The sequence below is a fragment of the Thermobia domestica genome, chromosome 5 (genome assembly GCF_964235325.1).
Source record: "Thermobia domestica chromosome 5, izTheDome1.hap1.1, whole genome shotgun sequence".
In the NCBI taxonomy this organism is placed as follows: domain Eukaryota; kingdom Metazoa; phylum Arthropoda; class Insecta; order Zygentoma; family Lepismatidae; genus Thermobia; species Thermobia domestica.
In genome coordinates this window covers 148,067,454-148,093,971 of record NC_137458.1, presented here as the reverse complement: position 1 = coordinate 148,093,971, position 26,518 = coordinate 148,067,454, and the positions used below count along the sequence as shown (strand labels likewise).

General features: G+C 35.7%; 1 protein-coding gene across 4 annotated transcripts in view; it reads left to right on the top strand.

Annotated features, from left to right (window-relative positions):
- The window catches only part of LOC145686159 (uncharacterized), a 550,748-nt gene that overhangs the window by 210,964 nt on the left and 313,266 nt on the right, over window positions 1–26,518 (top strand). For all 4 annotated transcript variants that reach the window (XM_081759157.1, XM_081759158.1, XM_081759159.1 and 1 more), the window contains exons 2-3: window positions 15,309–16,728; window positions 22,604–23,963. In XM_081759157.1, the coding sequence (XP_081615283.1) occupies window positions 15,309–16,728; window positions 22,604–23,963 (2,780 nt within the window). The remainder of the gene's footprint in view (window positions 1–15,308; window positions 16,729–22,603; window positions 23,964–26,518) is intronic.

Genomic DNA, 26,518 nt, shown 5'->3' with positions numbered 1-26,518 from the left:
GTGTAGTCGCCCCACTTTTTGTTGTTTGGTTCGATGCTGGTTTCACTGTCCTTTTCCCACCTTTGAAATACATAAGCACGGCAGATCGCGAAAACTCGACAAGTCGCGCTGTTTCCGAAATGAAGCTCCCAGCCATTTACTCACCCTGATATATCGTCGTCCTTCCCCATTCAAGGCACAAGCACCACACTGCCTAATCGAGTGAGATTCTTGTCACGTTTGGGGCGCGGTTGTGTTATGCCTTGTATCTCTGCACAATGATTTCGTTCAAAAAGTAGCGAGTGGTCATAATGTTTTCACTGGCCAGTATAAGTTTTGTTGGCATTTACTAAATAATCACTCAGGTGTTACCGTCTTCACAGGTAAAAATGAGATATAGTTGGAACATCACATAATTTTTAACATCCTAGCATTATAAAGTTTAACTTCGAAACTGAAATGGGCCTCTCAATGTTGCGGGCCCTGCAGGCCCTTTAGTTGCGCCACAGCATTCTCTCTACTCAGAAGGATAGGGACAAATAGAAAAGTCAAAATTCATTCTGTCCATTTTTCAAGCATCATACACTTCAGGAAAAAAAAAAAATCATATAATACTGATATGTAAGAAAATATTGGTATTGTTTGTTTTCTGTATACAAAGAACCATTTAGGTTTTTTATCTCATATTCTGGTAATAATCGAAAAAAAGAAAAGAGCTTCATGTGATAAACGGACGAAAGAAAATTTGTCAACGCGTTGCGAATGTCGTTCTCTGCAACCTAATTCACGTTTTTCGTACAAAAACTATATTCCTACCTGCAAAAAGAAAAGATTTCTGTTACCTGTCAATGGTTGAGATTTTGCCCTGCGGCTGAACAACTCGGCTTGTAAAAATAGACTCTGACTGACTGCAGGTACAAAAGAAAAAAACAACTGTTGGATTCCTCTCCCCGCCCACTTCAATTGTAGATATCCTGGACACATTTAAACTGAGCGGTACGATCTTTCAGTTCTTCCCAGTAGAGGTGCCAGCAGTAATTGCTAAATGAAAAAGTGAGCATCTGGTGGCGAAAAGGCGAAGTGCTCGGACAAGGGGGTGGGCACAGTAACCTTAACCCAGAATGTCTTTGATAGTTTCATTTAAGAATTGAAAAGCGGCACACACGTTATCTATTACAACAGTTTCGCGATTCATGACGCTATTATGTGCTAACATTGATAACACATTGCTACTGGTATAGCCTTGTGGTGATCATTCGGAAAACCTACCTTGATAAGACTTTTCGCCTTATCAGGTCTTCATGCAGAACGATCTCAGCAGATCCTGTGGAAATAGTAAGGCTGAAGGCGATACCACGTACCTAATCGACAGTCCTCCGTAACAACTTCCTCCATTTGCACAATCATGCCGTCGGTCCGAATTGTTTGTGGTTGAGGCTGCTTGTTGTTGATTATCACAGAAGCTTGACCTTTGAACTGTCGCATCCATAAATGTAAATTGGTACATCCATTACACCTTCACCACATTTCTCGTAGAGTTGCCGATGATATCAATAGGTGCCACACAACCTAGATAATCTCACGTTGTACTTGCACACTGCACATCGCAATTCGTAAAATACAAAACACTGCTCATTCTAGCTGTAGAAACTACGAACGCCACACGGTAGGGCTTTTACACTGTAATTGATATTACCGGTACTTCAGCGTTGCCAACCTAATCAGAAGATATTATCGTACGTAACACTAAAAAATATCGTTTTATCGTGAAATTATCGTATCTTTGTTTCTAGTCTAATTATCAAGCCTTATTATTATTATTATTATTATTATTATTATTATTATTATTATTATTAACAAGAACATTTATAGCTAATCTAAAACTATATTTAAAATCTGCATAGGAAACAAGATAATCGAAGCTTGGTTCTTTACGCTTTATCGAAAAAGAATCTGATTTTCCCTCAAGCAGGGCCGCCCACAGGGGGGATGTATGGCGCAAGTTGCGCCATTGAGAAAAAAATTGGGGGTGATTTTACTCTACTTTCGAACTAGCAATTTTACTGTCGGAATAGCATTAAAACACGATTTTGAGAAGTTAATTTTCAAAAATTTTCCGGGGTGAACCCCCGTACCCCTGCTTCGATACTCGATGAATGAAGTACCGCGCAAGTAGCCGTATGAAAGGAAAGGTTGGTTCGTTTTAAGAGAGAAGGGCCGCCCACAGGAGGGATGAATGGCACAAGTTGTGCCATCGAGAAAAAAATTGGGGGGAATAAAAAAATTGGGGAAGAATTTTACTCTAATGTCGAATAAGTAATTTTGCTGTCATCAGAATAACATTGGAACACGATGCGATTTTTTTTTTAATCTCGAGAATGAATCCCCCTACCCCCTGCTTAGAAACTCTATGAATGAAGTACCGCGCAAGTTGCTATATGAAAGGATGGGCTGGTCGGTTTATCGCTTTGTGTAGGTAATTTACCCATTTTCTGCTGGGAGCATTTATTTATTTCTTATTTATACCATGTACGACACTTAATAAGTAATGCTGTTAATGATAATATTTTGTATAGTTTTCTGTTTGTGCGATTACATTTTCCAGGGCCTGCGGTAAACTGAAAACCAGCTCAAAAGTGGCATCACTGTGTACAATAGAGACTTTCCGTGAGAGGTCGCTCCAGTAGTATTCTATACATTCAGCTCCATGTATTGTACAGAGTGAAGCCAGCTAGGCAGTTGTTCGTTTTTCGCAGATCCTGGAAAATGTAATCACACATTCACACACATAGAAAACTATAGAAAATATGATCATTCATCATATATCAAGTAGTAACAGAATATTGTTACGTATTATATGTCGTCCATAATAAATAAATAAATGTAAACGTAACCGAACAATAGATCGGTTAAAATAGCGCCAATAATTGAAATCACAAAAATGAGCGCCAAGTTCTGGTGAACAACAGTTACAAACACTCAAGGAATCACTTTCAAATTTAGATTTGAAACTTGCCTATGTTGTCTGTTGAAAATTATAAAGTAGTTTGACATAATTGTGAGCTAGTGGTAACCATACAGACAACAGCCAAGTTTCAAATCTAAATTTGAAGTGAGCCAGTGAGTGTTTGTAACTTGTCCATCAGAACTTGGTGCCTATTTTTGTGATTTCAATTCTTTTTAAGGCCACTCGTACTTGGCTCTTTTACAGGAATGTTTTTTGTTGGATATCACTTCTTTTTGTAGGCTAATTTCGAGGATAACATTTTCTTTTGGTATCAAACTCAATAACTTGTAACTTGCGTCTTACTTTTCATGTACAAGGGAATTATATCAATATTTTGTAAAGAAAAAAATAATACTACTAATTGTAAAAAAAAAAAAAAAAAAAAAAAAAGAATACCTGTGCCATACACAGTGTGTAGAAGTTTTTATACCCTTCAATATCCTTATAGAACATATTTAGTATTGTACACTACCAAGACTACTAATAAAAGTAATGCCCTTTTTATAATTACTACTGCCCCTACTACTACTACAAGCATTCTATAATACTACTACAGGAAATAAAAACAACAACAAAAATAACAATTACTAGTACTATAAAAACTACTGCTACACTGGGCAATTGTTTTTAGAGGACTTGAGTTTTGAGGAGGGAAGAGATTATTAGTTTTGGGGGGGAGTGCGCCATCAGCTTTGGGGGGGATGGGCACCCCTGCCCTCAAGGCTTCATATGTTTTGCTGTGAAAGCTTATCTACATTAAGTAGCTAGTAATTACCCCTTCTTGATTGGTTTCCTCTGTGCGTGGAGTGGTCCCCGGTTAGATTACAAATAAGATCACGTGTTTGCAGTATACTGGTAGTGGTTTGAATCAATTTTACAATATGTTCCATCACATACAGGCCAACTAGCTAACAGTGTAACATAAAAATATTTAAATTATTACCCAATTAATGTTAATTTACCTGCATTATTTACCTTCTCGAGACATTGGTCGTCTTTCTAATGTTTAAATTGCCAGGACTTGTTAAATTCTCGTGCATTTTCCTATTATCGTATAGCAGCTATCGTACATCGTATATGGGTCAAAATTATCATATGATTCGATAATTATCGTACATGTTGGCAACACTGTATTTGTCCCTTGTGACAGCTCGCTGCGCGCACGTGGTGCTCAATGCTGCGTTGCCAGCTTTTGCGTCGAATATTGAAGCTACACGAGTAGAACAAGTGAATTGTTTCTTGTTCCGTATTAACATTTACTAAATGTAGAATGCTAAATGACACAAAAATGAACTAAAAGGAATGCTTTCAATAACCACCAGGTCCACTACTCAAGTTGACATTCGACTAAAACAATGTGCATTTGTTTATATTCAAACTGGCTACATGCGGAGAGAACGGAATGTTTACCACTGCAGAGCGAGAGAAATGACCCACTATAATTGGCTGAACGTGGTCTTGCCATAGAAACAGTCCTTTTTGGCTGATTGTTATGACCACGTGCAGGAAGGAAAAAAAAAATGTCACAGAGGAAAGCAACTGTCACAAGGGAAAGTTGTATTAATTGAATTGTAGATCACAAATTCACAAAGTGTCCGCGTACCATCTATTTTATGATGATGAACTGCATTCTTCCATTTGCCCACATTACCTGAAGAAAGAGAGAAAAAGAAAGAAGATAAAACTTTATACCAGAAGATATACTTTAGAACTTGAATGCACCTCATATGATCACTGGAGTTTTGTAAGATACATATTGGGGAATATTCACATTTGGGGATTCTGAACCTATATGAAAGAACACTCTTGTTACATATTGGTTTTTCTTCTATGGAATCAGTACTAAACCCGGAAGAGGTATTTTTATAACGCCTCCATGAGTTACGTCGTACATAATATGCGTTTCTCGTCGTTATTGCCATTTTTATTCCATGGCCATTAATGTTGAAACCGGAAATGGTATTTCTGCCACTTCTGGTGCGAATATAGGGTTATGGAATATATTCTTGGGGCATCGAACTCATATTTTTTTTTTTAAATCTCCATGTTTAGTCGCTTTTGTTCTGGTATCAGTGGATGACAGACGGAAGGAGGACGGGCGTAGCTGTTGCACAAGACTCTTCGTACGTACGTGTTATGTATAACATAATCTCTAAGCCTAAAAACTAAAACTTCTGAGTGTAGTCTTCAACCAACATTTGACTCACAATTAGAGCAGTGTACTTACACTCAGTGGCGTACACAAGAGGAAGGGTTTCTGGTTTTAACTTCCCACCCTTGGGTAAGATATGCAAGAATAGACATTTACCACATGAAGATATGTATTCAAACACATGATATGAGCTTGAACAACCCATCCTCCATTTTATGAAATTCTGCTTACACTCCTGCTTAAACCAGAGGATTAGTTTGAAGTGTTTGTTGCTAGAACAAGTATGTCGTTCATGTAACTCCTCCGCACTCCGAAGAAGCACTTTGAAATCAATCATGAAGTTTATCATTATGTTGAGGGACATTGAAAGAATATGAAAAATCTATATAAAATGTGTCCTTGTTATAACGAAATATTGATTGTAGTACATGTTTCTCTCACAGCCATGACCTACCCTAATGAAGTAAACATCTTGCACACAAACCAAAGCAACAAGATCAACAGCGTTTCTTCTTAGAAACATGTATTTGAAGTACGCTTTTCTTCAGCTGAATCTTCTGTTACAGTTTATCCAATAGTCACAAAAGTTTCTACGCGTGCATATAAACATACACCGTGTACCCTTCGCAGTTTTTTGTGTGCAGAACACGTGTGCCACCAGAGAGATGTTCTTCCTGCTCTTCCATAAACATAAGAACCTGTGTCGTGAACCTGTTTCGCCCACATAGTTGTAGTGTTAGTGGTGGTGAGTTCTTCACACATGTGCATGAGAGTCTGTGCACGAGCAACGAAACTATTTCTTTAGTTTTTAGTTCTTTTTTTTCTTTTCCTTAACATGCTTGAGGCATCCGAGAGAAAAATAGCTGTGAAATGAAGAAGAAAAATAACTGTTTTCGTTACCTTCTTCTGGTTACAATAACATGGCAATATGTCTTTGGTGATATTCAATGTTTCTTTCTATATTCACGAGATGGGTCGACGAATATTATTTCGAATTCGTTTATTCGAATAATATTTCAATCACTTATTCGCATATTTTGAGTAATAATTCGCACAATCACTCAATTATTCTTGTACTGCACAGAATTACTCAATTACTCTTGTAGGGGGCGCGGTGGCTCAGTGGTAGAGCGTTCACCTCCGGTGCTTGGGGTCCCTGGTTCGATCTCGGCTCGCGCCGTGTGGACTTTGTGGACAAACACCATGCTCGTGGGATTTCTCGGGGTTCTCCCGTTTCCTCCCACTTTCGTCCATCCACCATTTCACTCATCTCTGATCACAGTCTCCTTTAGTCTAACCGGCATAATCATGGGACGTAAAACTTAAAGATTTCATTTCATTTCATTTTCAATTATTCTTGTACTTCACACAATTACTCAATTATTCTTGTACTTTTTCTCACAATTGTTCAATTATTCTCGTACTGTTTCACACAATTCAATTATTGTCGTACCATTTCACACAATTGTTCAATTATTGTCGTACCATTTCACACAATTGTTCAATTATTGTCGTACCATTTCACACAATTGTTCAATTATTGTCGTACCATTTCACACAATTGTTCAATTATTGTCGTACCATTTCACACAATTCAATTATTGTCGTACCATTTCACACAATTGTTCAATTATTGTCGTACCACTTCACACAATTGTTCAATTATTGTCGTACTATTTCACATAATTGTTCAATTATTTACATATTTTAAACAATTCGTTTATTCGAATTTTATTTCACCTATTTATTTGCATACAATTTCGCACAATTCAGCTATGCGAATGATTTTGCAAATAGTTATACCTACATAATTTATTCTTATTTTCGAATAATTCTTATTTCTTGAAGCCACTATTTGTCATTTAAATAAATTATTTCATCGCTTGATGCAGTGAGTGATTGTTAGAACCTACTGTTTAAAGTGAGATCTGATCTTCGTCTTGCTGCAGAAATGGGCCGTTGAACTCCCAACCATCGAATGAATGATCTGAACAAGTGTTCGAATATTTATTTCGTTCCAGTATTTAATAAACAAGTGTTCGTTGAATGTATTGTTTTCTTATTCGAGCATGCACTTGTTCTAATTTTAATAGGAGTACTGGGTTACACAACATCCATGTATTCGATACGTATTTCTAATAGTTATACTGTTTCGTTTACAGTAATTATCGATGATGATGGTACATTATTATTTTCAGTTGCTATTTTTGATGACCTTTCAAAAAATCCATTCAATATATTCCCACATTACCCCTGAGCTCTTCTAATTGTGAGGGTGAATGAGGTTACTCAACTTTGGTATACCAGTTACTTACGAGTACTGTTTGTGTTTTGAGTTTTTCTGAAAGCATGTTGTAATCTAATTACCTAGTGAAACTACTTTATCCGGACTACTAAAGTTGATCATATGATATATAACAAGTAGTTACATCAATAGCTATGCAATCGTAATTATTTTGGATGTTTTTAAGACGTGAAACTATTGAGAATGATCTAAAGGCAATCAACCATTATATTTTATTAGCAAAATTATGCGACCGCCGTAAATGGATAACATATTCTTGTTAAAAAAAAAAAAAAGCCTCCCTCATATTTTCGAGAAACAAATTACAGGAACTTGAAAAAAATTGGACATGTGTTTTCTAACTCACGAGAAAGTAAATTTGCATTTTTGCAAAATAGCCATCCAAGGGTAAAATAAATAAATAAATAAATAAAAAAAAACTTTTAGTTGAACGTCCTGCAAATATGCTTGGAGGCCAGCACAGATGGTGATTACGATGATGAATGCAATGGTGAAATGAAGAAAGTGGGAGGAAACGGGAGAACCCGAATAAACGCATACACAAATTTCCACTTGGCGCTAACTGGGAACGAACCAGGAGCCCACGCACCAAAGGTGAGCGCTACTACTGAGCCACCGCAGCTCCCAAGCATTCGTGTTTTAATGAAGGATGAGTTACAGGACTTTCGAGACAAGATCCCTGTTCTATATTGTTTCTAAAGAAAATAAATCAACTAAAAGTTCGGCCACATTTTTAAGCATGACTCAAGAATTAATTTGTAAGCTGCAGGTAAAGCATTAAAAGTTTTTTAAAAAAAGTTATACACGCTCTGTGGATAATTATTTGTCCAATTAGTAAATTTATGACTTAATTATCTTTTATTCGAAACGCGGATACGCATTTCAGTTAATTTCATAACTATATATTAACTCATGGCATTACTTTTCGTGTTATGGAAGTGACATTTTTGAAAGTGTTTCTGAGTCGTAAGGAAGTAATAAACCTCCACAAACTTTGCATACATAGTTCTTTTTTTCACACACTGAAGGATGTGTTATGTTCCCAAAATATTAGGTTTAAACTGCTACTCCGCACGTGTGCGGTATGCCTGTTAAACGCTGCTTTGAGAGAACTCTACTTGAAGTAATAACTTCTTAGATATGTTATTTGTTTTAGCATTCGTCACACAATTTAACCAAATGGTACAGAATTGAGCTGGTTTACGTGATAAGACTTCGCGATGATTGTTTTCATTACTGTGTTTAACTGCTTTAACCAGAGTGGTTATATTCGAGTACGCAAGTTTGAATGGTAGTTTTCATGGTGAAACTTGATTATTTAGGTTTTTTTCTTCTTTGCAGTATTGCTATTGGACCATGTAGATGGATACAGATCATAATCGTGATCAACAGCACGTAAAAAGAAATGAAATTTTTGTTAGGCCTCACGACAATGCTCTATAGGCTAAAGAAGGATAATTAATAAAGACTAATTATTATGATGTAATTGGTGGAAGGAGATTATGGGAGAAAACGGGAGAACTCCGAGTGTACCCACAGATACAATGTTGTTCAGTGCGAATTCGCATAGCCCTCACCACCGGTCTAGTGAGTAGGGTGCGGGCCTTTAATGCACATGATCCCGAGTTTGACTCCTGGTAGGAGAATATTAAACGCATTACGGTAGTTCAGATTCTACCTTAACCTATAGGTCCACGTCCCATATAGCCTTAGTGCTGTTAAGGAACTCTAAACTTCAATAATTAAACTAACTGATTAAGAATCCCCCGCACCAGAAGTGAGTGCTCTGCCATTGAGCGTCCGTGCCTTCTCCCAAATACGAAAAGTAAAAGTAAGTTTGCTCCAGTAAAAAGTCGTGGTAATAGTATGACTATATAGTACATTTCATTTATACTGTAATTTATTGTATTGCCTGTGAGACAAGAGTCGAAGGGAGAAGTGTATTTTACAATTCGAGACGAGAAACATGACAGTTCTCGTCTCATTTTCAAAGCTAAGAGTCAAGATGAGGATAAATTTCTCGAATCTCGTAGACCTTACTAGTTCACTCAAGTCTTAGATTTCAAACACGTGTTTCTGTGGTACATGATTCATAGTAAAATAAAACAAACTATTGTACAAAAACAATAAAGAGTATCCATCAACGTTTAAAAATACGCAAGTCATTTCACAATATATTTCAATAATGAATACGGCGTAAACAAGGGCGCCCATCAGGGGTGCAAGGTGGGGCGCTTGCCCCCCTAGAGGAAATTGTACTTCAGAATATCGAAAATCCAATAGAATTTTTTATATTAGTTACAGCAAAATTTGAAACTGTTTTTGAAACGTCGTTTATACTTCCCCCCCCCCCTTGGAAACCACAACATGGGCGCCCTTGGGCATAAATGTTGCTATATAATTTCTTGTGATACGGAAAGATTCTCATAATATGTAGATGAAATTAAGAAGAAAATTAGAATTTAAATTTCGTACGTAAATTCATAACACTAGACGAAAAACGAAACAAGAACATTATTTCTCGTCTCGTCTTGTCTCGCGGGCAACACTAATAATTTATAGGAAGTTTCATTAAAACACATCGTACAATCATAATGCATGTGGAAGTTTCTATTAGAAAATTGTGTTGAAAACAAATATGAAATTCATGAAAATACCAAAGTACCTGAACGTGTGAATACTTATTTGATAGGAATTAAGGAAAGGCTATCTTAACAAAGATGGATTTCGAGAAAGTATTGTCATCCACACACTCTCATAATACAGGGTCGGGGTGGGAAGAAAAAGTCATGGATAGAAGACATGGAGGCGAATGGTCAAGGATAGCTCAGATGAAGGACAGTAAAAAAAGAAGAAAAATATTTTTAATACGTGGGAATTTAGTACAAGGCGGTTTCTGCTAAGGAATTTTCATAATCTTTTATCAAAACAGTCAGAAGCTGGGAAAATCAATATGATGGTCTGTCGAGATGACTAAAGCAAATTCTTGGATATGTTTTTACTTGGTTGATAAAGCATTTGGACAAGAACCACGCCTTAATGACCAAAAATTTTCCAATGAGGAAAATAATCCTGCAATAAGGTTTTCTATTTATCTTTATTTTAAGACAACCGAAGTTGAAAACTTGGAAAAACAGTATATATCTTTTTAAACGTGTCGAGCACATTGCAAGTGATTTGATTTAATTATTACTTTTTCAGATTATTTTGTTTGTTGGCAGTTCATGGGACTAATAGTATTTTATCGCCTTAGACTCGGGCCTGAAAAAAAAGTTTATAAAACGTTTCTCGATCTTCATCATTCTCTTCCAACTCCTATCATTTTCTTCTGTTTTCCAAATCTTTCATCACTTGTGTTCTTCTTCCTCATTGCTTTCCTTCCATCTTTCTATGGCGTTATGAAGAAAACAATTTCTTTGCAAGGTATGTCCAATTCAGTTGGCCTTCCTACGAAGGATGCTGGCTAAAAGTGCCCTCTTCTCGCCTACCCGTGTTAAAACATGTTCGTTTGTTATTCTCTGTCCATTCTATCTTCATCTTCCTACAATGTTTCCAAGCCATACAATGCCGTGCTCCATATATAGCAGTTGAGCAGCTTCATTAGGACAATGCTAAGCCATCTCGTTAGGGGTAATCTTTCTTGTTGAATGCCTCTTTAGCTACAGCAATTCATGACCTGATCCCTTTGGTGCAGTAAGGATCTCTCGTCAAAAAACTTCCCAGATAGTTGAGATGATCAATCTCTTCGACTTCTTTGTTCTACTCTGATGCGTAAGGACGTGTTTCTAAATTAGAATTACTTGGGAGAAATTAGTAAGTTTGTCTTTTCTATGAGAAAATGCATGAAATTTTCTCTTGTATGTAATGAAGGTTTTATCCGACACAGATACTAAAATTATTAGTTAGATTATCATTTTCACCACTCTATTCATATTTAGTCGTTATCCATCGAGGGGGCGCGATGGCTTAGTAGTAGAGCGTTCACCTCTGGAGCATGGGGTCCCTGGTTCAATCCCAGCTCGCGCCAAGTAAATTTTGTGGAGAACAAACACCGTGTGCCTGGGTTTTCTCGGGGATCTTCGGTTTCCTCCCTCTTTATTCATTCCACCATTTCGTTCGTTACTCATCATCACAGTCACCTTTAGCCTAGCTGGCATAATCGTGGAACGTAAAACTGGAAGATTTCATTTAATGTCTTTATCCATCCACTGTTGGATAAAGGTCTGACCATTTTATTTCACACACTTGTCAGCCTCTTTCCCTATCCATGTAGTTCATGCAACAAGACACAAATTTCATCTATCCATCTTGAATTTGGTCTTCTTCTAGGTCACTTCTTATTTCTGAGGATCTAATGCAGAGCATTCGTCGTCAATATTTCATTTGTTCCAGCTATGTAACCCGCTCATACCCACTTTTGCTTCTTCATGGTGAAGTGTCAAAGATTCAATCACAAAATTAGGTGGTGGTTCGTTTTGTTTTTCTACAAGGAACATAGTTTTTTAAAAAAATGAAATGGCTATACTAACTTCGTTATTCTCAAATATCGACTTTAGCCTATGGAAGGCGAGGAAAATTAAGGGATAAATTTGTCTAAAATTGCTGGCAAAGTAGTATGACCTATGATGTTTATACTATCAAACAAAAAGTTGTAAACCCTATCTATATTTTTACTTTCTTTTTCACTATAACACTTGATGTATCATTTTATGTATCCGGGAAGAGAAAGGCACATCAACACTTGTTTTTCTATGTTCGTTTATCATCATGATTTAGTTTAGATATCTCCGTTTTGATAAAAAATAATGTATCTGCTAAAATTTCTATGTATTTTTCTCTGATGTTGGTGATATTGGCAGGGAGCCAGTCTTTGAACTTCTTGTCGATTGCTGAAACGTTACCACAGCACTGCTGACACACTGCTTTCTTCGTATCCAAGTTTAACACTCCCAATTAGTTTGCAGGATAACGGAAGAGAGAGAAAAAAATACGAAAGGAATTGGGAGGGGGGAGCTGAAGAAAGAAATTCTCTAGTTTTATTAACTAACACGTTATGTGCATAAAAAATCGTCATAAGCAACACGAGATTAGTTTTGTACTGAAAGAAAAATATATAGCAATTGTGACTTGTAGTGTAAGAACATTTGTCATGGAAGTCGGTATCTTTAAAAGCGCGTTAGGATGTTTTTCTTTCCTAGTAAATCGTAACGGGTTGACTCGTTTTTTATTTCTATTATTCTAACTGAAAAAAAAAAGTTGTGTATTAACCTCGCTTACGTACTTCGCGAAGTAGATTTATTTTACTTTTTTGAACATGTACAATCATGTTCAGAACATTTTGAACAGCAGCCTTTCTTTTTGTACAGAAGTATATTTTGAAACATAATTTTGCAAGAAGGGTTCGCTCTCTGTAATTGTTTCTGAATTTTGTATTGTAATAACAGAGTAAGAATGAGCACTATAATAATAATTTTGGGAAGTGAACTGTTTTAAGAATTGTAATTCTGTTACTGTGAATTATATCCAATATCTTTTATCTCTATGTAATATAGAATTTAGTGTGTCCGACGAAACAAATTACTTCCATAAGATTTTTAGCCTATGAGAAAATACTTGTTATAGACAGTTCTTAGTTTATTCAATAACTTTTCTTTTTCAAGATTTGTCATTGTACTTCTGCTATTCATTGAAATAATAACAATGATAGTAACTGGTAGGGCTCTCTTCGCTGGTCTAGTGGCTAGCGCGGATTCTGGGTTCGATTCCCGGTAGAAAAGCTTTGAATACATTACGGTGATTCGAATCCACGTTTCAAATAGATTCAATATTGAAAAGGGAGGCTTAACTTCAAACAAATAATTGCTCCTATACTTGTAATTCTATCTAAGGATTGTTTGCCCATATCCCCTATAGAACTACAACGCATATCGTCTTTAAATTTTCTCAATCGTTTTGACTTCCAGTGCCTTCACGTAGATTGATTGATTTTGTATTTACTACGGATGGCTAATTTCGGAATTTTTACTTTCCGGAATCCGGAAAGTAAAATCGAAAAAAATCCCGAATTCAGAAAATTAAGATTTCGGGAAAATGCCAGATTTTTCCCGAAATCCGGAAAGTTAAATTTCCGATTCCGGAAAATTTTGGCCTTCCTAGTTTTATTCTTTGTCAACAGCAAAAAGAGGAATCTGATCATTGCAATGTAATCTGTTCGAATCTCTTCCATCGGGAATCGATTCAGAGGCTTCATGCACAAATGCATCTCCCTAGACAGTAGATCAGTGAGGAGAGCTACCTATTTCAGAGTATGTCCATTGATTAAAGCATATTATTATTTTATAAATTATGCACCTCTGTATATATTGTCAGGGCTTAAAAAACCCACTCGCCTATCAGAGGCGAGCAAAGTCCAAAAACTTATTTTATTTCACGTCACGCTTTTTGTTTATTATTTGTAAGGGATTTGCCGATAAACAAAATAAAAAATGTATTATGTTTACTATGTCGCAAAATGATTTTTGATTATTTGTATAAACACTATGACTGCAAAATGGTCTGGCTAGTATTTTTTTTTTTTTCGCTGGCGAGTACTTGCAAGCAAGATTTTTGAAGCTCTGTATATTGTTGGCACTTAGCTTGTCTACACCCCTGGTTTCGATTGAAGTAGATTTCTGTGTACTTTCGACATTATTATATTCTTAATTTCACATAACTCTATCCGTATTCGGATTCCACCTCAAGCTGTGTAGATCAACATCGCATATAGCCTCGGTGTTAAACCGAATTAAACTCTAATCCAGGCAACTAACCAACTTTCCTAGCTTTACCTTATATGGAAATAAAAGTATTCCAAAGAATTTTTACATTATTGTGCATTTTATTTAAAATTTATGAGAAAGCTCCTTAACAAAAATCTAGCAGATAACTGTTGCTAAATGTTTCTAAAGGAACCGAGAGGGTAAAGTGAATGGTTAACTTCCACTTTTAGTCGCAAGATTTTGAACTTTGCGCCTAGTTATTTTTCTTTGACTTTCTGAGCTTTTCTTTAGTTGACCCGTGTGAATGCCGAGGTTGTAAATTCAATATTGAACGACTTTCTTCCAAAATTTCCTTCCTATCACAGTTTAACTTTTTCTTTACAAAACACTCTTTATTCTAATTGTATTTAGAGTTTATACAACCATGCTTAACAATATAGATCTATTTAAAAATGTATGCCCAAACTTATATTTAAGAAGCTGCTACCCTTTCCAACTTAGTCAACGTATCTTACAGTAGTATTGAACATTGGTGGTTGTCTAGCTTGAGAGGTATTGTGCTTAGTGGTCATGTGTTACATCCCTTTCCTCCTAACCAATGACGACGCTAGCTTTAATTCTGGGGGGGATAAGCGGAGGGGCAGAGCCATTTTTGAGGGGCAATTATTATTATTATTATTATTATTATTATTATTTTGTATATTGTTACTTGTCCTACATTACCGTACAAGATGTCTGGGGGAAGCAGTCGAGAGCGGGGGATATCATCGGAGGCGTCCGCTTCTCTTGCCCAATCTCTAGCGTCGTCACTGCTCCTGTTCTTAAAACATATAAATCAATGTTATAGTTTTAAATTTATATTCTTCTTCCTTCATTGGTAATTTGACTTTTGCTTAATCGATTTCTTTGATACGCAGAACATGAAACCATACAGAATGCATGAGGTGATCCATATTATTGATAGTTTGTTGCTATTATTAGTATCATACATTATTTTTTGCTATTTTATATGTATATAATTATTGATACATAATATTTTAACGATGACATGTTTCTTAGAAACAAAGAATAAAATGTACTTACAAGATAATTTTCTTTTCTTTGCAGGGCCCAGGAGATAGCCGGATTCCGGTTTTCTGCAGCAAACCAAATTCCCCGCTTTTAAGCCGCGTGCCAAGACCAAGCAACCTTTCTGGTTTAGGTCACCAATCCCCTAGAGCAGCTGTTAGTGAGCGTCAGATTAGTTCGGTGCATGTCGGTTGTCGTGTTCTTGTCGGTGGCAAACAAGTCGGTACTCTTCGGTATTTCGGTACGGTCGATTTCGAGACCGGTTTCTGGTGTGGTATTGAATTGGATGAGCCAGTAGGTCGCCATGACGGATGTGTACGTGGTATTCGATATTTCACTTGCAGGCCTCAACATGGTATATTGGCTCCTGTTAATAAAGTCTCTCTTTTGAGTCCTGCACAAAGTCCTATTTCTCAAAGCAGTGCCGTTGGATTTATTTCTCAACAGTTGAGGCATCCTAGGAGAATACATCAAAGTCTAAATTCACCTTCACAACATTCACCAACAGGACTTAGTAGGGTTCCGTGGGCAAATCAATTCGTACAGAGAGACAAAGTTTCACCTGAAGCTCTTAGCCCAGATAATCCTTTGCCTCCTCCAGTGCATGCACAAACTGAAACAGTTTCTGTAAAACGTCAGCGAACGGATACCTACCAATCCTCACCGAGAGGAGAAAGTCCGGATTTAGCACAAAGTACGCAGCAGAACATACCGTCCTCAACAAGCGCAGTATCGACTCCGAACGAAAACGATTCAAGTCGAATTTCTTCTTTTTCGTCCGATGTTTACAACGAAACAACCACAGAATCAAAGGAAGAATCCATGGAGGAGGAAATTTCTCCGGTTTTAGAGGCGAAAACTACTGAGCATGTAAAAGCAGCGGAGGAGTTGGAAGATTCGTCGTCTCCATCTGAAGAAGTTACTCCTCCTGCAGGCGAAGCTGGTGTCTTGCCTGGCCAAGACGAAACAGGTCAAGCAGACCAATCTACTTGCGCCTCTGCAGAGGGTGCAACTGAGGGACTAATGTCCCTTAACTTAAAAGACTGTGATATCAAAAGTCCTGGCTGTACACCAACACCAAGCGGAATATGGGAATGGCCAACACCCAGTCAAAAATCTAGTTCTGTAGTTTCGTTAAATGAACAAAAAGAAGAAGTAAAACGTGTTCCTCCGTTAGAACCAGTAGTTTTGAGCAAACAAAATTCGTTTGAGCTAGATGATAGTTTAGGTATTCTTACCCCAGACCAAATGGCAGATTTTACCATGTGTGCTGAAAGTGTAGTAGGAAGCAGTGTAGGTCGTACTCCTTCATGTGAAGACGTTGTTCATCTTCTGGGTGAGGAGCTTATCCCAGAACATCATGATCATGAAGTTTTTCACGTTGAAGAAGAGGAGGAGGAAGATACAGTGTCAGAGCAGCAAAGGAAAGCCACTCCAACTCAGGATACGGGGCAGTTAGGTAAGAATTCTTTTACAAAAATTGAAAAATACGTTATGGGGAAAATACGGAAAACAATATTCTGAACAATGAGCAAATACCTTACTGAATGAGTCTCCAGCTTCTAAAATAGTTTACTGCATGAACAATGTTTATATTACTTTTATTTCCCATTCTCCTACTCTACCAGAAAAAATTCTTTTTAACACTTCAGTGTATGTATTAACTATACATTTTCATCTTGGAAATATTACATTTTAAAAATTGTTTCTAAATGCTCGTCCTAGATATGTATTTTGCTAAGAATTAATTTAACTACCTGGTAAATTATTACAGTTTTACGAAAAGTTTGTCTGAATTTAAATTAATTGCAATCCTTATTTATTTTGGTATGCTGTATTAATTTGTAGACTTAACACAAAGAGAAAATTGTTCCTTCTTTCTGAAATCCTAATCAAGATAATTATTGAATAATTTAAAAGAATGGGGATATGATTTAAAGGGTGCTAAAGAAGCTGATAATTGTAAAAATTGTTCAAGTTAGAGAGGTTACATAACCAATTTAATAAAACAAATGTCAAAGTTTTCAGTCACGCTGAATTGATTTTGCAAACTTACGAATAGAATTTTAGTTTTATTTATATTTAAACGCTGTCTCGACTATTGGGATGGACGTATGTCAACACGCTTAGGAAGCTTTTCTAGCAGGGCATTTTTTAAAATTTATTATAACTGAAAACTTAAGTAGAATCATGAGATTCAATTTAATACTTTTCAGGAAGGTTTAACGTGAAACATGAAAAAAAAAAATGCTGCATTAAAATATCTGACAATGAGATATTCTCTTCGAGACTCTCCTTAGTAGCGTAAAGACGTCAGGAATAGCTCTGAAGATTATTCCTAAGCCAATAGGTCGACACAAGAATATCTCTGAAGATTATTCTTTGGGCAGTAGATCGACATAAAGAATATCAGGAATATCTCTGAAGATTATTCTTTGGGCAGTAGATCGACATAAGAACATCAGGAATAGCTCTGAAGATTATTCTTTGGGCAGTAGATCGACATAAAGAATATCAGGAATATCTCTGAAGATTATTCTTTGGGCAGTAGATCGACATAAGAACATCAGGAATAGCTCTGAAGATTATTCTTTGGGCAGTAGATCGACATAAGAACATCAGGAATAGCTCTGAAGATTATTCTTTGGGCAGTAGATCGACATAAGAACATCAGGAATAGCTCTGAAGATCGTTTGTAATCCTGTAGGTGGACATAAGATAGAACAACATAAGGGATAGCTCTGAAGATTATTCCTGAGCCAGTAACTCGACATAATGAAAGAAAGAAGAATAAGAGCTCTGAAGCTTATTCCTTAAGTAGTAAGTCGACATAAGAAAGAAGAAAATCAGGAATAGCGGAAATTATTTAATTAGTAGTTGGACATCAACACGCCTTGGAAAGAACCTCAAGAAAAAGAACAGATAGCTTTGATGGTTGTTTGTCAGAAAAAAAATGTCCTTGATAATACCCATTGATTACTTCGGAGAGGGGTTTAATCGTGTGTTGAAAATAGAGGAATATATCTATCTGATATGACTAATTTCTTTCCGTTTTTTGATGTGCTGTACTTATATGCAGAACTAAACTGGTGCGTCCGACGCCAGATTTCTAGTTGGAATGATTTCAAGAACCACATTCTACTTTTCTTGCTGATAGCATATGTTGATCCCAATAGTCGATTCAACACTCAATTAATACATTTTGTGTGTTTGTTAGTGCCTAGTAGTTCATAATATGCAACTAAATGTAACGTATAGCATTTTAAATTATAATTGTCGTCTATATGATGTGTGAACATTTTTTTTTAAATTTCCACAGGAGAGGCTATGAGAAATGTTCCCTGTTATTAATGAGTGCTTATTAGTGAGAGTGGGGATTTCCACTAAAATACAGATTTAGTATTTAAATTTAAATTAAATGTAAAACATAAAGTGTCTCTTACATATATAATATTACTATTAACCCACGTCATAGGTGTGTCTGCAGTTGACGTCTACCTTTGCCCAATATAGATATTTTGCGAAACTGCATATTGCTGACAACTGATTCGTATAGTTAAAGGATTTCTGAAAACTGAAGTGGATTCGCTATCTCTACAGTTTATATCTGAAATAATTAAATACTATTACTTACAGAGAGGTTCAATAACTAGTATAGTAACATAATTTAATCATGTAGTTTTAATCGTAAAATTAGAAGAACATATTACTGTATCAAACTCACTGAATTCAGTCATAGGTGCTATAATAATTATTTTTTTCTTTTTAACCGCAAGAGTGACTTTGCTTTAACATAGGTGGTGGAAAGTAAATTATTATACATACAGTTTTACAATATGACTTCAGATTAAAAAAAAAATCAAACTCCCTCTATTTGACATATATCCAGATAATCCCTTAGACTCCTGATAGCTTCTTGGGCACCACTTTCGTCATTTCCGCAGAAACATGGCACGGGGTCGTTTTCAGTGGGCGAAAAAGAACTTCTAAAAGTCCATTTACTTCGTTAACAGTGGCGTATTTAGGGGGGTTTCCGGGCTTAAGCCCCCCGAAATCTTACTTACTGTAGTGAAGTATATGAAATATCTTGCAGAATTTTCACATTTTCAGGCAACCCCCCCGAAAGTTAACAAAGCCCTCCCCGAAACAAAATCGTAAATACGCCACTGTTCGTTAATATTGTATATATCCGCACGCTGTTCACTTAAATTAAAATAATTTTAAAATATTGGAAATCCCCGTTGTTACTCTCACTTCACTTGCAGTATTTCCCACCAATCGAATGTAGCAGAGAATTTTCAGTGCTCCATCTTGTAGATACGCTTGTAAACACGTGAAAAACACAAAATTTGCCTGAATTTATACGTTGCTAAATTTGGTACCTGTTATATATAAGATGTATATATTTAGATGCAAAATGTGATTCTTGATTTTTTAGAACTTAATTAAACTTTAATTTTTTTATGTTATTATTATTTGTAATGTCATTGATAAGTCACAAGTTGATGATCTTAAATTAGAGAAGGAAAAGTTTCAACGATTATGTGCTGCTATTCTTTTTTCCAAAGATAAAATATGGATATTTAGAAAATGATTAAGATAATGCAAATAAAGAGATTTAAAGGCAATGTTGAGAAATGAAATAAAACTACTTAATAATGGTTGGTTGAAATTCAAGTGATAATTTGTATGTGATAAAATACTAGGGGCGTATTTTCTTGAAGTTTATTACGAGTATGAATCGATAGAATAGAAAGTAAAAAAGGGAGTTCCTTCCTTATAGTTTAATGAAAGAACATCATTCTTGTAAAGATACACGTTCGCTTTATTCGTGAACTTAGACTTCCAAACTATGCTATGCATAAGTATCGGAAGTCTTATAGAATAACTTTGTCCGTCTATCCGTCCGTGTTCGTGTTCTGTTCTACCAATGAATCAGTCTTCCGTCGAATCTTGTATTCATTTGTTCATTAATCAGTCTAATTGTTCCGTCAATATGTGTTCTCTCCCCCCCCCAAAAAAAAAAGAATAAATTACTTGATTCCATTCTATTCCTCTTGTAGGCTCTTGTTTTCTCTCTATTTCTAAACGTCTTTCTCATCTGTACTTATCTCTTTTTTTTAATCTCATCCTTACGCTTCTTTCCCATTCCTCAATCTTACGACTTAAGTCAACTTCATAACTGGGATTGTATTCGTAAACAGTTGAAATAATTTTATTGTTTCTCAAATGTGTAATTCTCTTTCTTCATTAGTTTCGATTTTTCTTCTTCATAGAACTTTTTTTTATCCCTTTATTAAAATACTAGAAAGTGTCCTTACGTTTTATTGCAGACAATATTTTGGGTTTTTCCTTCTGCACCATTTAAAAAGAATCAGTCTAAAACTTTAGAATGAAAGTCCAGATGGTCATCTTGGTGAACCATACCCACGCGTTTTTCTTTAATTGTAGGTCAAACATGTAATAACACTGAAACACGCTAAAAGAAAAGTCCCAATACCAAATTTTATGTCTAACCTTAAAGGATTTCTACATATAGATATCTTACTGTAATAATTGCAACCCCTTAATTTTCTTTTTATTCAGGGTCAAATCTCAAATAGTTCTCAGACACATTTAATTCATTTAAATGAAAAGTCTAAATACGAAATTCCATGTCTCTTAACCTTAAGGGATTCCGACATATGATGATCATATTATGATGGTAATCCAAAACCCGCATTCCGCCCACCCTTTCAACATCGAATTAAAAAAAATAGTGATATATTACGTCATAAATCCTATTTATCTACTGTCCAAATTTAAAGTTTCTAGTTTTTAGCTTAAGCAGTTTGGTCTAGACGTTGATTAGTCGTTCATACAGTTAAGCAATCAGGATTTCTTCCTTGATATGTAGAGATAATTCTTAATTTTACGTGTTCCTATGCTGTTCATACATGCAGAGATAAATTTGAATAAATATCTGTTCCAAATTTAGTGGGACCGGAACTGAGCTTTCCATAGTTATGGCAGAAAAATTTCTCTAACTTACTCCTAAGTATGTAAACACTCTCAAATATTTCAGCAAAAGATTGCTATAATTGAGAGATGTAACATCAACATATAAATGACAAGTCCCGCTAATGAGAGATGTGGAACTTTTAAAGTATATAGGAAAGTAAATAGTGTTAGTAGTAGTAGTCTCAATGAAGTAGTTGGTTGTCATTAGTTTCTCATACTCAGTATAAGAATTATCTCATGGCTTAGCAGTTAGTGTTTCAACTTTACATACCGAAACCGAGTGTGATGGGAGATACTGCTCAAATCTAACGTTACACACTCTCTCTCTTTAATATAGCCTTAATGCGTAGAGAGTCTGTTAACTGAAAAACAACCAACCAATAGAATTCACGAAAAAAAAATCACGTGTACAGTATAAGCTGAAATTGTAATGAGTTGTTAATTATAGAAATACTACATACAATACTTTGAGGTACACTCATGTCCAAAATTATTGTCGCATGTCTATAAATATGTTGTTCTACTAATATAATTTGATAACGAATTCGCCCGGTATTTCTTATGATGTTAGTATGTGTATAGTCGGTAAAGACATGTGTGTGGCAAATTTCATGTCAAAAGAGCAGTAAATAAGAGCAATAAAACGAAAACAAAACTTTCTTGTCCATTTAGCAACGTTTTGTTTTACTCATTCTAATTTTCGTATTTATAATTCTTTTCCTATGAAATTTACCACAAATATACATTTCCCGATTATACACATAGTATCAGTATTAAAAGTGCCCTGCAACATCATTATCAAATTATATTCTTACAAGAAGACAGTTATAGATATGCGACAATCATTTTGGACATGAGTGTACATTTGTAGAAGGGTTTTCTTTTCAATCCTTTTTCCGACTCTGTACTCCTTCTCTTGTTAGGGATTGTGCGCATTATATCTCACGTTTTGGGGTTGAGAGGTAAACTATGCCAAATCACTTTTTAGCCGAAATTGAGTTATTATATTTTCTTTACTTACATTAGTACGAGGAACACTAAGAACGTTTTGAGATGAGGATAACTGGAATGCAGGAAGTGAACAGTTTTTCCGTCAATAAACAATCAACACAGTTCGACAAAATATTGTCGTGCAAACACTTTTTCGCTTTTCCTGTGAAATTAATATTTTATGATTTATACTAGTTTACTTTTCAGCCCCAGATGTTATCTATTATTATGATAAAAATTACATAATCTGGTGTGCTTATTTTTAAAAAAGAAATATAGATTTTAATTCTTGTAATAAAATCTGGTTGGATAATTTCTTACGGCATTCGCTTGTTCTCTTACAGATTGTGTGACTACAACCCGAACAACAGTTGCCCCGAGTTTTGTAACAAGCGTTACCAGCATTACCAGTTTGGACACAGGTTATCAAGGAGACGGTGAATGGAGTAGACCAGCAAGTAGGAATGATACGTCTCCAGGAACAAATACAGGTTCAACATCTCAACACCAACCAAGTGCAGCATCTGGAGTGTTGACAGTGGATGTGTTGAAGCTTAAGTTTGATACGATGACTGATTCAGATTTTTTCAGTGATCCTGGTGCTGGTGGGACAGAGAGCGATGCAGATCACGAAGATGCAATGGCTCCGGGCGATAGACGAGCTCAAGTAATTGACGGGACGTTGTATGGAAGTACTAACGGAAGTATAGGACCTCCAAATCATCAAAGGTGTCCAAGTTTCGGTGGAATTATGACAGCTTCTACTGCTACAACCGAAGAAATGGACTCAAGCGGAATTTTCTCGGACTTTGAAAGAAGGCCAGATGGAACAGATTCAGGAGTTGAAGGTCAATCTGCTTTGAAATCGGATGAGGAACAACCAGTGACTATGATCCCAGTGGACGTTCAACCCATGCAAACTGAAGAACTTGGAGAATTAGACAAAGTACCTGGTATGACTGTGTTAACTAATTCGGAAACAATTATATCAGCAGATTCTGTAACGTGTACAAAGGAAGATCTTAATACAACTTACTATGTTGAAGAGCCTATGCAAATCACCGTGGCTACTGCTCTTACAGAAGAAATGTGCCCAGCTTTACCAGAGAGTGCCAAAGATATTTCAGCAGAGATCGGTGCTGAACCCAACGTAGTATTAACTGAAACTGAAAATAATCAGAAAAATATAGTTATGGATACGCAGTCGGTGGTTCAAGAATCAATTTCAGATCAAGACAAGACATCTAGTGCAATTGTTGAATCTACAGCTACAATAACTACACCATCAACCAGACCATCCTCTGCAACAACAAGCAGCAAAGTGAAAGAGGAACACAATCATCAGTTGAAGAAGTACAAAATGCCAAAGAGAAACGTTGTGTCTAAAATCAAAGCTATGATTGAATCATCCCCAAAGAGTGCCAGTACAGAGGATGAAAATCAAGAGAATCGTAGGCCTCCAAAAGCACCAAAGAAAGGTAGATGGGATGCTGTGATGAACAAAATAGCTCAGGCTCAAGCTGAACAAAAGACTAAACCAAAGCTGAAAGAAGTTAAAAGTAAAGTGTTTGCTAATTTCACTCCACCTCAAATTCCACCACGTCGGGCCGACTCTTCTCTTTCTTCCCCAGCTGTGAATCGCAAAAATCTTAGTTCTAGTTCTGCTCGTTCTCGCAGAGAGGCTCCACCATCTAAGGTTAAAAGGTGAGTCCTGTTCATTTTTTAAAAATCTTTTCACTTTCACACACAAATATTTAATTTTAAAATGAAGTATCACTGAAAAAAATACATAAAATTTCATAATTTTATCAATGCAAATAGGTTTCTTTAGTCACATAATTATTCTCATCCAAGCATTTGATTGGTCAGATGAGTAAACTTGAAATGAGTTAATTGACACAAGCACTATTACGGTATCTTGTTTATGAATAGGTAGAGATAATCGATATAACCAAATTCTCTTAGAATATTGTCCGAACCGAATCAGCCGTAATATACTTGAGGAAACTTTCCTTTTTGAAACGGTTCGGGCTTTATAATGTGGCTATTCATAGTCAGAAAAAATGAAGTATAGTATTGTAAATAAAACAGTGAATGTGTTGGCACTGTTGGTAGTTTCATGAATAAGTTTTAAAAAAATAGAAATTGCACATATATTAAGCTGGAATAGTATTATGAACTCTTAATTATTGAAATTCTGAATGTAATCTAATCCTTTGAGACATACTTGTAGAAACAATTTAGCTGCTAATTGAGTTGTTTCAGATCCAAAAGGGGAAACATTGCTTCAATTTATCACTTTTAACAGCATTTTCTAATTACTCATACACTTGTCTGGGAATTTCGAACCAATGTTGGTTTGAAAAAATACGACTTCTAAGCTGCCACAGTAGAGTGACTCCATTTCAAAACTTATTATTTAAGAGGTGATTCTCTCGATCATTTTACCAGTAGCTGATTTAGCAAGCCGTAATCACAAGAATAACATCACTGCGATGCAATCGTGATCCAGTTCGTAGTTTTAAACATACAGGTAGTCGTACATAGTCTATATAGACAAACGAAACTATTGAATTGGCGTCCAGTTTTATTGAAAATTGACTTGGAAATTAAAGTTTACAATCAACAGGCTGAAAACAGCATTAACTCCGCTAAAGTGCAAAGAAATCATTAACTGGTTACGGCAACTATTACACTGATATTTCCTCTTCACAGGGGGTGCTCATCATCTCCAAGGTCCAGGATACCCCTTTCCAGTTTTTCTAATGTATAACTTTGTTTCTTTGAAACTTCTTCAGTGGCTCCGGCCTCAATTAAGCTCCCCTCTAATTCAGGTTACGTTCCTGATTAAAACATTATACAACGATTTAGTTGCTACCTGGTTTAAATCTCAATTTTTCTCCTTCCCTGTAGAAATTTCAATAATGTACTTAAAATTTTACCCACATTGTGGCTATTTGTTCATTAGGAGTATAATGAAGCAGTTTACGAGTATAGTGGTTGTTAAAGCAGCATATCGAAACGAAATCTTAAAAGTATGATTAGTGAACGTAATATTGACGAAGAAAAGTCAACTGATCTTTCTAACATATGAGAACAAGTCAGGATTCTACACTCTTAAAAAAAAAAATAACACGGAAATAAAGTTTTTTTTGAATCAATTTTCATCAGAACAGAAGATCTAAAATTAAACTCTATCAGAGGAAATTTCGATAAATTATATTTGATAATTTATTTACGCAATGAAAAAGTAGTGAAATGATTGTTGGAAGTGAAAATATTTCCGAAGCGTTATATTAAGTAGGAGATATTTATGTTTAGATGCAGTGACTGTAGTCGAAGAAAATATGCGTATATCGTTAAATGGGTGTTCAATAAAGATAATTAAACTCGTAGTTCTGGGTAAATTCTACAATACAGTACAAATAATAAATCCATGTTTGGGCATTCTTTACAAACGACTTTTAGTCATTGTTTAACATGTCCAAAAATGTCCTTAAGTGTTCTATCAGTGGAAATAAAAGTTTACAATGTCTCCCAACAGTGATTAATAGAAAGTACCCAAAGAGTGTTAAAATGTACCTGAACTTCTGATGTGTTCAATGAGTATATAGGGGAGAAACAACTCGTGAATGTACACATGGTAAAGTTTGTATCCTAACACTGTTGGAAAGGAGTTTTTCAGCCTATATACTTATTAAACACATCGGAAGTTCAGGTACATTTTGTACAGTCGAAGGGAAATTTCTGTTAATCACTGTTGAGAGACATTGTAAACTTTTATTTCCACTGATAGAACACTTAAGGACATTTTTAGACATGTTAAACAATGACCAAAAGTAGTTTCTAAAGAATACCCAAACATGAATTTATTATTTGTACTGTATTGTAGAATTTATCCTTAACTAATATTTTAATTCCTTTATTGAACACTCATTTATCGATATACGCATACAGTCTCTTCGACTATAAATCGCTACTTCTTTTAAGGATAGCGATTTGTAGTCCCTCCAACTTAATACAACGCCTCGGAAATATTTTAACTCTCAACAGCAATTTTGCTTTTTTAATTCAGTGAGCTGAAATCATCCAATCGAAATTTCCTCGGATAGAGTTTAATTTTGGATTTTCTGTTCTGATGGTCTTGATTATGACTACTTTTACAGTGCAGTTTTAAAATCTTCATTGCCCACTGCTCTTACCCAAACCTCCGAAACAAACTCGTCCTACCTTCGTCATCAAGGTTGCTGATTTTCACT